This window comes from Fopius arisanus, unplaced genomic scaffold, assembly GCF_000806365.1.
Source record: "Fopius arisanus strain USDA-PBARC FA_bdor unplaced genomic scaffold, ASM80636v1 scaffold00014, whole genome shotgun sequence".
NCBI lineage: Eukaryota > Metazoa > Arthropoda > Insecta > Hymenoptera > Braconidae > Fopius > Fopius arisanus.
This window is the reverse complement of record NW_011887753.1, coordinates 9,639-25,799: the sequence shown is the minus strand read 5'-3', so window position 1 is coordinate 25,799 and position 16,161 is coordinate 9,639. Positions and strand designations below refer to the sequence as shown.

General features: G+C 40.2%; 1 protein-coding gene across 1 annotated transcript in view; it reads right to left on the bottom strand.

Annotated features, from left to right (window-relative positions):
• Positions 1-16,161, bottom strand: part of alpha-Man-IIb (alpha-Mannosidase class II b) — a gene marked incomplete at its 5' end in the record, with an annotated part of 24,242 nt that extends 8,081 nt beyond the window's left edge. Inside the window, 3 exon segments of the mRNA XM_011299245.1 lie at positions 8,288-8,421; positions 9,967-10,139; positions 16,069-16,161. Coding sequence (XP_011297547.1) covers positions 8,288-8,421; positions 9,967-10,139; positions 16,069-16,161 — 400 coding nt within the window.

Genomic DNA, 16,161 nt, shown 5'->3' with positions numbered 1-16,161 from the left:
TTTCTAGAAGGCAAGGGCATTATATATCCGGTGAGAGCCCTCTCTCGGTCCTGTGAGCGGCAAAATCTAATTAGAACGTCTCGCTGAATTACTATCGTTGGACAATGCACTAGTCTGGGTAAATGCACGTTGAATATCCTCGGGTTGAGAGGTATGAGGAAGATGTCGAGGGTCCGGGAGGGCGCATTGCTTCTCCACTACATTCATAGATTTTCAAAGAGGGTCAACCCGCCAATGATAATGAGTTCTCTTATATGAAACATCAACCATCCACCCTCATACTACTTTCATTAATCAATTATCCAAGTCCGGAATTAATTGGTAATTCAATTGTACGCGGAAATTACGATCGATCAATCGGTGAATAAAATAAATTGTAAATTGAATCACTCTTTCCGGATTTTCCTCATCAAAAAGCAATTTGATTTTCAAATTTTACCATGTTTTGAATTTGATTGAAGTAATTATTTATCTAGGCAATTATTCGATTTCCACTCTCTCCTGAAATACCAAAAAACGAAAAAAAACGACCCAATTACTCCTCAAATTACCACTCAGGTACCAAAGACTAATGATCCCTAATTAATCCAGTTGTTTTTCAACTGAAATATCGGACTCATGGAACTGACACTCATTACAACACCTTCTAATTAATCCCCCACTGGCAGTCTCACGGTGTGAAGTTCGATTTCGATTAATCCAATTATATCATCGACATTTAACGAGTGTAACGACCAAGTTAATTAGCAGTTTAAAAGCATTCACGGGTGGGAGGCAAAGCCCCAGGTGGTCTGGATTCTCATGTGAGTTCCACTATGGTACCCAAAAAATATTCCCAAATTAAATCCTCTGTGCTGTCCCTATATTACGGGTAGTTCAAAATTTATCGTTTTAACGACTCAATTACACCACTGTGTTTGATGTCGACGAGAAACCGCATTGGGGGAAAAAAAAATAAATAACCAACGCTATATAACTGGAGGGGGTCAAAAGAGGGCGAGGGGTGGCGAGGGGGATGGCAAGGGGGTGATGGGAGGCAGAGGATAAAGTGAATTGCGGTCAAACGAGTGAGTAACAAATCACTTTGGCGGTGGTGCACACGATGTCGTTCACTTGAATCGTCAATCGATAATCGGCTGACTACGTACCGTTCGTCTATTTTTTTTTTTTTAATATTTTTTTACCTCCCGCTTGTGTTTCGAGAATGGGCTCGATAAATTGTAGAGCGAGGGACTTTATTGCCAGCCACAACCGCTGATCTCAATTCTAATGGTGACAGCTAGTTCAATTTTTATGAGGATATGACAAAGTTTTTTTTTTGTCACTGTCTAGAGGTTTTGGGAAAGTTCAGGCACAGTGTGGCCTGAATTTTCAATTCTCCTGGCTTCATTTAAAATTTTTTAATCAATTGACTCACAGGTCAGTTGCTCGGAATTTGTGAATTTTCGATGGTTTGTTGCAAATATTTTTTAAATTAATCGTTTGTAAGAATGGATTGTCATGAGAATTGGGTGCAGAGGATGCTTGTAATACGGGCACGCGGATAAGCCCTCGGTAAATGATGTACCAGCGATTATAAGTCATTAGACAGGACATGTGTGCGCTAACGAAATTCTCGTTTGGTTTCGGGATGAAAGTGGAGTGCAGCCGGTGCTCTCCAATGTAAACCGTAATAATGCCATAATACCTGAGTACAACGAACAATTCGCTATTATCGCGAGTGGGTTCTAACCAAAGCCGATCACGTCTGAGCCATTTAATCGGACGGAAAATCCGGGCGGAAGTAAAATCGAATTGAACGCCGATAAAAATGAATGCACCAGTCGAAGAGACAGTTTGTGGCTGACGAATCGAATCGACACATCAAAGACAATTGGATCATGCTCGAGTTTTCCTTGGAATTTTCACTATTGAGAAATTTGATATATTGAGAATCGGAAAAAATTCACTTGCCCCTCCGAGAAAAACTCAACCCTATTTTTTCTCAATGATAAAGAAGAAAATTTTTTAATTAAATTTTCACTACTGGGAAATTCTGTTATTTTATTTATTTTATTCATTTCGAATTTTCATTTGCATTATTTTGTATTGATGGCTACTGTATGAGGCACTTCTCACTATTCAATAAATTGAGATTTAAATAAAAATTGACTTGCCAGGGAATTTTTAATTTCCTAGTAAATCCCTGATCATTCAATAAGTCTCAAATCAATCAATTAAAAATTCCTATCCCCCCTTTTATCCCCCTACTCTCAACTATTTCCAGATGATCAATAAAACAATATAATCGAGAATGAAAAAGCTCAACAAAGCGGTTCGAACTCTATAAATTATTGATTGACCCCTCGCGCCTGTCCCCTTGTCGATAAATCTGTTTATTCACGGTGCAATTAAAAAATGCAAATCGAGAGACACAATTTAATCGGAAAACTTTCGAAAGCCCTCAATAAATGGTGGATTTATAATTCCCTCATCGCGCCAAAAAAGCGTTAATGACTCAATTCGGAGGTTCGATTAACTTATTCACTTTCAGTTTATTCCATTGGCCTGAATTGTCAACTACTTTGTTTAGAATAATTAAAAAAATAGCCTGCAACTTCGCCTGCCTCTATTGTCTCAAGTACGATATTCTCTTTATTATCAGCAGTGGGTTTAGAGCTTCTATTTCGTGGTCTGGTGAATGTTGAAAAAAGAAAAACGTATTCTCCATCACTTTTCTTCGTCTTGATCGATCGTTTTTTATGGTTCAGGTGGTTTATTTCCAATGGAGGGCGGAAAATGGAAAGGGGTTGTTCGATTCTTTGGTACCTCATCCCTTTATTTCCTCTCCCAATTCCCTTCACCGTCGTTTTACCGAGTTAGTGTTGCAACAAAATTACCCGGAACAAACGATTCCCATCGATTCCACGATAAAATGAAAAAGAGGGGCTACATGAGGGCTAAGGAGATAAGGAGCTTTTAGCTTTCATGTTCAGAGAGTGGTTCAAGGATTTTATGATCTTGTTGAATTTTTTTTGAGGTATTATCCAGAGGGGTGGGGGTCATTGACACCTCTGAAATTCCATCGGTTCAATAAAATAATAAATCGCATCTAGAATTTAATCTAGAAATTAGATAACCATGTGTTTTCCTATTTTTTCAGTCCCTCAATGAATTTTATGATATTTCCAAAAAGCAATAGACTATTTTACGAGAAATTCCAATATTTTTCTAACGGTGTACGTGTCCCCTCGCTATTTCATTTATCCCAACAATTGTTCGTACCACTTCAATTAATTGTTATGACCCGTTATAGCGTTTGCAGTCACGAATTCGCGTTATCGAGAGCCATTTTAAATGGGTATAATGAGCATTTTGGTGAATCGATTAAAGATGTATTGAATGGGTGTCGGTGATGGTCTAGTGAGGGGAAGTTACACTGACGGGTATTACATTCTCGGGTATTACGCATATAGAGGTAAATTATGCTAAGCCATTGGACTGAGTGGTTGATATCCGATCGGTGGTAGACAAGCAAATGGTTGCGTTATCGTATTCGATGGTTAAATTGGTGGATACTGCTGTTATTGTTGGAAATTAGTCACTTGTCGGTAAACGAGTTGGTATTCATTTATTCGTTGAGCTTTGTCAACACAATAATGAGATACAACAATCCGAATACCAAAACTGATATATACTCTTAAAAATTTCTTAAAATTCCCCGCTATCTGAATTTATAATTGAGTTTTAATTGAATTTCCCTTCAAACTGACAATTCAATTTATCATTTCTCTTGGAAATTCAGGAATAGTTTATTGTTAATGTTAATTAATAATGGATCGTGATATACAAGAGAGAGGAAATCGATCTCGAAATATCTTGAAATATCTCGAATGAATGGATTTTCATTTTTTGGAGAATGGAAGAAATGAGTTTTGGCGACGAGATAAAAATGAATAAAATTAAAGAATCGTGGACAATCGGTTGGTCCGAGGTTTCCTGTCTGCTCGCTCGATTGTATATCACCAAAATTCATCTCTTCCAATTCCAGAGGAATGGCGGTTGGATGTAATCAGGCGAGTCCCATAAAACAGTTCTATCGGTGCACACATACGGAAAACTATAATCCCCAATGTGTTTCTGTGGTGGCACCATTTGGCGGTTTCTTTCATTTCAAAGTAACACTAGTTTATCCTCTCGCACCCCCTCGATCCAGTCGTTTATTTTCTTTCTTCATCTTGAGTGGGTGAAGTCATTGAAGCCCTGGATTCGATTCAGGGAGGAATTTATGAGGACCTGAGGTACGATAGAAAGGTACACTAGGGCTTTGGAAATTGGCCCTTTGGACAATGCCAACGCGCCGGGAAAATCCAATTAGTTGAAGATCTAGTATACACACGAGATGGTAAATGAAGTTTATGGGGATAGAGGAATGGAGTTTGAGGGCCGCGTTGGGTTTATTAATGGGTATTCTAATTGAGAATAGTACCTTCGACTGTTATGCACAATCCTCGTTAGTTATCTCATACTCAAATGCTGGGTTTTCGGTAAGATTTGTTCGAGCAGAAGGGCAACTGGTGAATTAAAATGAATTTCCAGTGTTAAGGGACCGTTTCGAGGCTGTAAATTGAAACGACTAATGAGAATCTATTTAATTGGGAATAATGTGCGAAATATTCGTCTATCATGAGGAATTTTCCTACCTCTGATACCTCCACCGTTAATTGCAATTGAAAATTTATCAAATCCGTGGATTTGAATTATTGAATGATTATAATTAATTATTTGACGTATTTGAATGACGACACGCCACCTGTTTGGGTCCCTAGGCCCATAATTTCATGTGATCTGGGACATTTGGGGCATTTAAATGTTTGGGGCATTTAAATTTTTTTATACAGCTTTTGGAGGAGTTGGAAAAGAAGAATACAACAGAAAGGAAATAAATTTCAATTGTTCCAGGAAAACAATTGTAACGTCATTGAGCTTTTGTATCTGCGATTTATAATTCTCTTCTTCGTTCTCACTCGAGGACTTTTGTGGGGATTGCGGGGGGTGTTGCAACCCTCGTAAAACTGAAAGAAAAGGCAGAGATGCTGCGACAAATGAAAAACGCACTGGAGGCTTAATTAAGTTTTCCTAAAGCGCGAAGAGAAAAGGCGCTGGATTAAGAGGAGAAAAATATATCCCATTTTTTTCTTCCTAGCTCTTCTTTCAAGTCGGCGAGAATTTATTGCACCCAATTCAGGAGGGACAAGTAATGAAGTAATTAAAAAGAATAAGTAAACCCCGGGACATAATCTACTTTTTTGATTATTTTTAATGACAATTTTTTCCGGGACTTGGGGACCAGAATTAACAGTGGGATTTACGCATGCAGTCTTAATTAATTAAACTCCCGGGGTGAAGATGAATAAATGAGTGGGGGTTCTGGTATTATTTTTCTTTTTTTGAGGACTTGCTCTCTCGACACCCTATAGTCACTGGAGGGAATACAAGAGCTGCATTTTAGACGTCGACAGGAAATTGTGTATAAAGAATTCAGAAGGCATTGTCTTGTTCATCCCGTCACTCCTTGGCTCAACTCAGCAATTCTTATGCCGTAAAATGCCTCGGAGATGACATTTACCTTTCATAAAATAGAAAAACCATGAGGCAGAGTGTTTGTTGTGGAATTAACCCCATCCTCACACCATTGATATGAATGAACCGTGGCAATTTACTAAACATGAAAATTAAAATCTCAATTCCATCGATAAATTTCCAGTAGAAATTTATCGATCGCCAAGAAAAAGAGAAAATTTCTAAATGCACGAGCCAATCTTAAATACACAAACTTCTTGACCTCATCTCAACGCAATTTTCCCCGCGAATAACACCCCCTGAGATAACCATAACTCCACCCCCTGAGCTCATGCCAAATATCATCCCAAAGAAAATGCAACAATAATCCTGAATTTTCTCCCCATTACTGCGCCAGTAATTTCTCCAACGAATTCTGAATAGTCTGAAAATTCCGAAAGTCGACACTCAAAGGAACATTATCATTCCAAGTGCAGTGAAGAGGGTGAGAAAAAATCCAAGCCAATATTCGAATGAATTTTTTAATAAAGAAAAGTGCCTCTTCGACGAAAATTGGCCCTCTCTTGGCCTTTCACTCGATTTATGATATTTTTTTCATTTATTTCTCTCCACCTTGGGCCAGGGTGAATTCTCCTCGTGTGTACGAGTGGTTTGGATATGTATAGAGGCTGTGAGGTTGTGTAGGGGTTGTGTAGGGGTTGTGTAGGGGCTGGAGAGGATGTGTAGGTGTACAATGTGCTTGTCCATTCCAATGCAAATGAAGTGGGCGACATGAGGAAGGTACGTTGGGATTGAATGGAGAAGAGGAAGAGGGTGAGGGTGTCTGGGGCTTCCCTCGGATTCTCCCCATTAGCTACGAATTGCATCCGATATGAGGCACCCCCAAAAACCACCCTGGATATATTTTGTCACCGGCAACACAGCAACTACCACTTTTTTACACTGTATACGTCTTATTTCGCATTTTCTCCTCGGGTTTTTACTTTTTCTCATCACTTTTTTCGCCATTTTTTTTTTTTGGTCCACGGTTTAGGGGTACACTCGTTGCAGATGAATTCAACGGGATCCCCAGAATTCTGCCATTTTTCGTCAGGGGAAAAAAAAATTCAAGCACCGCTATCTCGACAAAATCTCACCGGCTTTATGTTTTTCGGGTTTTTAGGGTTTTGGCATTCGGAGGGTGAATCATCCCTTAAATTTTCATTCTATTCTCGGAAACTTGATAATCTTGTGGATTCATGTTTTATGCAATGTGGGATGCAATGGGGGATTATTAGAATTTTTCTTTTATATTATTTTTATGGAATTGAGATTTTGCCGAATGGAAATTTCTCTTCTGCCCAATGGGAGACGTCGATTGTAAAATTCTCGTCGAATGGATGGTATTGGGTATTAAGGATGACTTGATGACCATGAGTACAGTGATGGGTGATTGCAATGAACTACGTAACTCATTGGCTACAACATCGTCAAATGGTGAATTTCCCCTGGCCCAACGAGCCGCGGTGGAGTAATCCCAAGTCCCGCCTGATTACATTATAATTGCAGATGGACGTGAACGAACCCCAGCCCAGAGGTGTGTGCATGCACACCCTCTCATTGCACCATCGAGGCCATCATTCCTCCAGCTTCCGATACACACACGTTGTTCAAACTCTGCAAATTCACATTCCCCTCAATCCCTCCCTCAATCCTCCTCGAATATCTCCCCTTCTGTTGCAACCCAAAGAGTGTCAACGAACCTATTTCAATATTCACAGGAAAATATTCCTATACACCCAATTCTTCGTTTTCTATTTTTTTCAGAAATAAATTCTGATTGTCGTGAGTTAAAAAATCGATGTCGAGAATTTTCTTTTCTTTCATTTTTCTGGCTTTTTGTATTTATAGACGTAAAATCTCTCGTTTAGTTTCCACTCCCACCGAGTGGAAAGAGTTTATTTCTATAAAACGTACTAATGTCGACGATAGAAAAAAAAATTGCGATTTTTCCGCTGCCTCGACGGTTTACAGCTTACACTTTCATCTATTCACCGTCACACGTTTATCCACCAACGAGTGACAGGGTAAACATCGTTCGATCATCCAGACATTTTGAACCCGTAGGAATTTTCCACATACAGTGAGACCGTACAGAGGCGATCAATCCTCCCAGCGGGAGTGTCGATAGTCCAGGGCATTCGTATTGTATAAGCACTGAGCCTCGATATCGACATCACTGCCCAGAGCTTTTTTCCCATCCGCATTTTTTTTTCTCCTCCCCCCAACCTTTTTCGACGAGTTTCTTGATCGATAAACCTGATACTACTCTCGCCGACCGAAAAATAAACAGTGCAAAGATTGGAGGGTGTTGAATACCACTTGGATTTTTTTCTCCCCTTTCACCGAAATTCATTTTCGCCGAATTATGAGTACCCTAGAAATTTTTTGGATTTTCAGAATTTCTTCACTCCAACTCCCCCGCCTCTGGGTACAATTTAACGAGTAATTTACAGCCTTCATCAGTGATTCTGCGATAAATCCGCGGTGATTCGCGAATTTTCGCGATTTTCGCGATTTTTCAAATTTATTTTATCCCTACAATCGTTCGGAATATTGAGAGATATTTTGAGATCGATTTTATTTCTCCTTTTTGTGTTAGGAATGTGAATAAATTGCGATAGAGACTAGCGGTAAGGTCTCTAAAATTGAAAAATTGATGAAGCATGCGGGTGTGGTGACTTACCCTCAATGAGCTGATCGAGCATAGCGTAAATGTGGGAGGTGGCCTCGTCTGTCATCACCCAACCACCAGTGGTCATCTCCAGGCGTCCCTCCTTCACCAAACGTTTCACCACAGCCTTCTTGGTTGGATGGGCACTGAAAATCAATGGTTATCGGTAAACCACGAGCTGTAAGACGACACTTAATCATACCCAAGGCTCCTCTACCTTTTCACTAAATCAAAGTATAATCGAATAACTCTATCAGCTATTTACTACGGCCTTTGGCATTTTCAAATGATTTTTTTCCTCAAGATCTAATTAGAATTATTGAATAGTTTTTCAGGTTGAATTGAAATTCTTCTCGTATTTTATAAAGTGATTTGATTGCTGGAAAAATCAGAGAGTTCACCGCAGTTTGATGGAGAATGCCATCATAAATATCCTCGAGACCTTTATCGCGTGTTATTTTACTGATAACGGCTTCATGTGGACGCACCTATTTTGTCCCATTTTGCAAATGCTTTCATTCAGTCCAACGAATTGAGGTTGCAATCTCGTAATTAATTAAACTCCAAACTCCATCAAAATGTTAATTTACTTTCATATAATCAACGAGAGTTACACAAGGAACTCTCTTTACAAGAAGTTGGTAACTTTCCTTCAATTTCTCGACATCTTTGGAAAGTTTTCGCGAAAAAAAGTTGGTAAATTTTTGAGTGCACCATTGAATAGTTGTTGCTGACAAACTCCAGATGAAGTCCCTTTAACTCAATTATCTACCAATGCCGACAAAATCAATTCTCAATAAAATATTTCTCTCTCAAGTTCCTTGACATGTCAACAGACATTTTAAAATGGAAAAATACCAAGAGCCGTTGAGAAAATTCCGGATTTCACTCTCTAATTAAAAAATCGATTCCCTGAATTGAATTGAATAAGGACGAGCGAGCCACCCTATCAAATAGACTTGAAAAAGTCCAGTCCTCCAATCACTCCCCGGATTTTAATTTGGAAAGCCCGGAGGCAGCAAACTTTGACATTACCCCGGAACTAAAAGACATCCCCTTTGTTTCACTCCTCATCCTGTGTCCATTGTCCTCCACCACATCACCCGCATTCTTCTCTGACACTTTCCCCAACCCCAACTGGGAAAGTGCCCTGGGTATGGCATCACCAACGACGTCAACCAGAGGTGCCAGTTTCGTGCAAGAACGCCTAACCCTGCTTTCTCCATTCTCTGCACCCCCTCTAACCACCCACCAGCTCATTCTCTTTATGCCTTTGCCTCAGCTATCTCGATTCACGTTCCGCAATATACCTCGTCCCACTTTAATACCCCTTTTCCTCTTTTTTACGAGGATCCCATCTACGATACGACGATGGTCCCCAAGAGAGTGAGTGAGATCCAACAATATCACCAACGATTCACCCCTCCCTCTTGTCCTTCCCCCTCAGCAGAAAAAAAAAAACCCCTTTTAACCGGAGATAAGACGCAAGCGCCTGTTGGCCATTCGAAGATTGCCCAGGACTCCCAATAGCCACTCAACGACTCGTGATAAACTCATTTCAAAGTGATTGCAAGATTCTAACCGGATATCGAGGTTTATCGGTTATATTACGTCGAGAAAAAAAATCCCATCCATGAAATGATCAGGTGATAGTCTCGACGTGATATTTGTGTTGGAAATTTATGGCTTACCTTTCCCACCACAGCGATAGGAACGAGACTTCACTCCAGATGAATGTCATGTTTGGCCACTGTTGGAGTTTCGTTACCATGTTGTTGAGGATGGAGCGGGTTGAACTGTGGAAGTACTGCTCAAAGGTCTTCAACCAGCCAGGGTCTGTGTGGCTGTGTGGCATGAGGATCACCTGAAACATTCAGAGGTGGGATTAGTTCGGGGCTTTTCAAGTTTAGTTTTGGGGCTTTCCGAGTGACAGTAACACTGGGCGATTGTTGGATTATTTGGGTGATTATACTCGATGGATATAATCACTGAAATAACACGAGGTGATGAATAAAATATAAAAATGCCCATCACTTTGTCTCCCTTTTAAAAATTCGTGCTAAATTTCTGTTAGTAAATACAAGAGTAGAAGACCCAAAGCTGGTACTGTAAGAATACCCCAAAGTGTTAATTAGCTGGGGCTGTGTGGTGGGCCTTAATAAGCTGAGACAAAGTGGCAGCTCACGAAGGGTGGGAAAGCTCTCTCATTCCTTCAGCAATTCTTATTGGTATGCATGAGACGCGAACGACAGTACGTTCCCCTCACCGTTGAGGCTCTTCTCCATGAGTTTTTGGGGGTGCCCTTTATTAACCCCAGATTTACGCGCACGACCACTTCTCGAGTCATCCAGAGTGTCTCGTGGATGAAGGTGTTCGGGAGCATTCGATAGACTTCACAAACTACTCTCTCGTTTATGCCAACTTTTCACCAGTAACTAAACTCGAATTACGGCCGAGGTTTGAAGATCGTTACAGTTAACTATCCGACGTTCGGGTTAAGTAGAAAACCTCCGGTTGGGGATGGCTTTATATTGGTGTTCACAAAGTCATGGACAAAGTCCTAAACCCGTTCTTGTGAAATTGGGAGGAGACGGGTTTGAACTCCTCATCGTGACGCTAATCCACGGAATTCCAATCGGTTTTCGTGTATCGACGAGACTCTTATCAATAACCTATTTGCTTTGAGAATCTTTTTGTCTTTGGAAAAACTGGAATTCGAGAGGACAACCCATTTATTTACCCTTGTTCGCAATTTCAGTGTAATTATTTCAGCGAAGTTGCATCGTTTATGGGTTTATCAAAAACGAATGATATACTGCAAATGAAAGAATAATTAACTGGAATCCTCATCAACGGAGGGTAGTCGAGCTGGTTGTGACAGTTTTAACATAATTGACGGTAGTAACTCTTTCAAGTGCGCGAATGTTGTCGTTCCAAGATGAAATTACGCTAATTAATATTCTGCTTGAATAGCTCGAGAGTTTTGTACACTGCCTGTCAGAGAGTAGTGAAATTTTGAGAAATTGTTGCTGAAAATTTTTCGTGGAAATGGTGTTCACTGAAGGCAAATTGGAATAGCAAAAATCAATAACTATAATTGGTAGTTTTTTTTTTTTTTGACGGGAGAAGTGGGCGAGTCTTCGTGAGTTATTCACGAGCTCCTGAAATAAACTCGTTCTGTGGAGATCAATACCTCAATATTAGCTAATTGTATTAATAATTGACGAATGAGTCTTTAGGCTATTTATAGATTCTCGGATAATAAACTGTGCAGAAGGGGCGAGTTACCGAACATTGTGCCCTGGAGCATGAATAAAATTACGGGGTGAATGTGAAGTACATTGCGGTATTTTCCTATTTTCATGTTAACTCAGCTAAACCTCAAGGTTCACTCCCTCCGGATATTGTAACCAGCGCAAGTTTACGTGAATTGATCGTTTAATTTGCTTAACCAGGGGGAGAAAATGAGGTGATCCTCAGGTACAATAAATAGTGAAGTTGTAACATGAAAAATTAAAAATAAAAATGTAAAAGTTCATGGCTCGCCGATGGAGTCAACTGAATGCCTGGAGTAAATTCACCGAAAAAACTCATCAAGGAAACTCCAGTGTTATTGGATCCTCACCTGACCCAGAAACCGGTTAACATCTAATTCTGCAGCTGGGGGTAATTGATTGGGAGAAGAAAGGATCCTGGTGTACATCCTGTTGGGCTGCGAAATAATGAACGTCCCGATTGCCCACAAATCCTTATCACCCCAATCCACCCACTCATTTCATCCTTTTCACACTGTTACACTCCCTCCCTCGTTCCATACCAGTGCAGAAACTCGTCCTCAGGCATAAACACGCCAATATTCTCCAATCTTTGATAACAAGGTGAAACTACCGGCTTTACTGGTAAACGCAATGGGTACGTAATATTACTATGAAAAGTTACGCTCTCCAGTATATAACCAGAAAGTTTTTCTCTTCTCCCTACTCTTCACCGTTTATTTCCCCAGCTTTATTTCGACTACGTGAGGGGACTACTTTTTGCAATAAAAAGTTTCCGGCATGCAAAAATGCTGTTGTAATTCTCACGCGATTCACCATTCATATCCATTCCGCAAACTAATAATTCTCCGGCAAAAAACATCTCTGGAAATATCTTTTCCGTCAGCGTTTCAGAATTAATTGCTGGATACTACACACCGGGCAATTTTCCATTTAATATCAAAAACAAGATATTGAAAAAGTAAATTACAACGCAATGCAATGAAAAAATGATCAATCGATATCCAACATCAAATATAACTCGGCCATCAACTTCCACTAATCTCCGAACAATCCGAATAAAAGCCACAAATCATAATCCCTACATTGTTGGAAATTTGAATAGCTCTCCGGAAAGCAGCACTTCCATCATCCTTGGAAGAACAGAAAGTGGAATTAGTTTCCATGAGGACGAAACGCGATTTAGTGAATTCAAGTCACGATCATTGGTGGTTGCTATCCCCAAAGCGTCCAATGCTATCCACTGGATGGTGCAGATGGTGCTAGAAACCCGTCGTGTATTCTAAATTCACGATCAACGATTCTCTGGACCCATTTCCCTCTGCTCACCATCGACCACCCACCGGGTGGAAGTACCCCGAGGTCGTATTGTCATGGTGTTTTGGCACTACGCCGCCTGTCCATTGTCCAACATATGACAATGCCATGATGAGCGACCATTCACCATCCCCAGGAATTCATCCACTGCCTATCAATGCTTTCACCACCTCGACCGACAGCTTCAATCCCTATGGCTCCACCACTACACGCTCAAGAGGGCTTATCAAACATTTTTTTGAGGACTTTATTAAAAATTTATTTTCTCTCGTATACCCTTTCGGGTCTTTACGGTTAGTTGGTTCCCTTCCCACCCCCCCAACCCCCTGTACCGCATTTGCTTGAAGGGAGGGAAAAACCTCATCTGAGGGAAAAAACCTGCCCAGGTACAGTCGTCCTTTTGACAGGACTACCGCTCGGCAGTGGAACCGTGAGATCAGAGCGCTATAAATTTTTGACCGCCGGTGCCCGGGATCGAACCCGGATCTCTGGCATGCTAGTCTAGCACTCTAACCGCACGGCCACTACCGTCGGTGAGGACTTTATTATTTCATCGGCATTATTTTTTGCGGATATTTCGCGGATATTTCGCGGATATTTCGCGAGGTTCTCTATGCACGAGGTACATGCAAAATCTAGAACTATATGTTCAATTCAAGAGAAATTACTGACCCAGAGAATTGAACTCTATGTGAAAATAAGTTTGCTCTCAATATATATTTTTTTTTACTAAACAAAATTTTTTTGCGCGATTTTTCGCCGAATTTTCTGGTCGCTCGGGGGTGAGTAGTCCATTTGCGGAACACTCACTATAAATGAAATAGTCCTAATGCCGTATATGAAACGAACTCACTGTCTAGCAAAAACGAATTTAATTAATGGATGAAAGGGGGAAATAAAATAGTCGTAAATACTTTTATGTCCCCACTATTTAATACACGACAATTCGTAATCTGGGTTCCTTTGGTAGATTTATGGGGCTATAAAATCGTGTTCTAGTTATTTTTTATGAAATTTATGACAAGAATATCGTGTGGGTTTTTTATTTCGTGGAATTTGCGGTTGTTGATGGGAAATTGATTAATGGAGAATAACGCCGACTAGTAAGGTGAAAATTTTTTGAAAATAATTCAATAGTGGAGATGTAAAAATGACAATTATCTGATATCATCAGCCCGCCGATAATACGACCTTGGGAAATTAAAACGACGAATAAACCGCCGACGAAAACTGAGATAAATTGAAAATGCAAATCGTTGGAAATGCGAGGGACCTTCAAGAATAGTTGGAATAGAATTCATGTCAACCCACCGAGTTAGACAGCCGCGAGGATTAGGATTTGATTTAGATTAGCTCGGTACCTCTTTCGCAGACTTATCCCAGAGACTCTCGTCTTTATCCCCAAAGCAAACGACGAAACAAGACCAGAATCCTATTTCAACAACACAGAGAAAATGCTCGGGAATACTTTTACCCCAGAAACTCAGGCGTTTAAATGGGTGAGAAGAAATTACAGAGTCGAAGGAGGAAGAAATTTTCACACTGTATGCGAACTCGGAGAGGGGGTTTATTTTAATTTTACTGCAGTTTACCGAGTTTTGTATACCGAGGCATTTATTATCTTGAGTTCCGGAATGGAAGCAGTGGAACGATGGAGGTTTTATCCCTGAAAAATGTATTCAACTCTCGAGTACTTACGAGCTGATCTCCGTGTCCACAGTGTGGAACACGTATTTGTATTGTTTTCCAAGAGGAGATTAAGAGATCTTACAGTTGCTGGGTGAGAATGATGGAGATTCGATTGTTTTGTCGACTTTTTACGAACGCCTCGAGAATTATTGGTGAGGTTTCAATATTTATTGGGCCTAGAGACTCGTGGATGAATAAAAAATTAAACAAATCCAGCGGAGAATCAAATTTAGGAATTACGGAGTGTAATAGAAGAATCACTCACAAAAGTGAAGATAAGATCATAAAACCGTCGGAATAAAATGGACGCGCTTCAAATAGTCCATTCACAAAGTCCTCGATAATGATCTCATCGTATTCACCGATCGACTCAATTAATTCATTCATACAATGAACCTAATCGAAATCGTTCGATCTACCTCAAGCCATTGGGTCGCGATAAAGCGGTTAGGGAGGAGAAGAAAAACCACTGATTGCAAAATGTTTTGTATACAGTTTGAAGGCGATAGCATCTGATCACCTAGTGCTTAAGTGGAATCGCATATTGCCTTTTGCCACGCGCCACTAACTCACTTTTTTCTCAAGCCCTCACTTGTCCTCGTAAATTTCACACTACGACGATGGTTTGCTCTCGAGGCTCCACGTTATGGACACGTTCAGCGATTACGAGACATCCAACTTTACGACTTTCTATCAAAGCAAGCAATCAACCCATCGTTTAAAATATACACCCCCCACCCCATCCAAAAAAGGAAACTTTAGTTTAAAACTTTCAGGTTGAGACCTTCCGCCGGCTGAACTCGATTTTTTTTTTGCACTTTAATTCGAGTCAAAGTCTACATTTAAAATCTTCAAAAGGTGTAACCCCCAAAAAAAATCGTCTCAATCAATTCCCATTAATTATTTCATATTGACGTCTGACTCTAATTATTTTTTAGAAATATTTTTTAGAATCGATTCCAGTGCATTGTTTAGCCAACAAGCTTTCCATTTTCATTAATCATCATCGAAATGAGTAATGACAAACATCTAAAATTAGATATTTGCAGCTGAAAACTTATTTCTCGTTTCGGCGACGTTGATTAATTCCAGAGAAGTGGAAAAGTTGTCTGACAATTTACTCAACATGGAACACGGTTAAATGGCGAGAGGGCAAGAGGATCGAGAGAAAACTAAAGGACAGTTTTCGAATCTCGAGCATTACCACACCGAAAAGTGGGAAACTCCCAAGTAAACTCGTAGAAATATTTATCATTCCAGTTTCCGAGGGACAACGCTGTTATTCCCAGTATTTTTTTTCAACTTGTTACGTTGAATGTAACAGCGTGTGCAACAGTCACTTAATTTTCCAGAGGTGTATCTGAAGTCCGAAATACATCAACTTATTCAAGACACCAGATACTCTCATTAATTAAGGATAATTCACAATACAAGGAATTTAATTAATTGGTGGCTGTACTGGCGCGTGACAGATGTACGAATAAAACTGTCATCGCGATGGTAATTAATTACCTTGAGGGGTGGCCTTTTGGGATCCTTTCTGAGCTCAGCATATCTAGCCTCGAAGCTGTCGTCCCAGTACTCCCGGCTGCGCATCCAAGACGG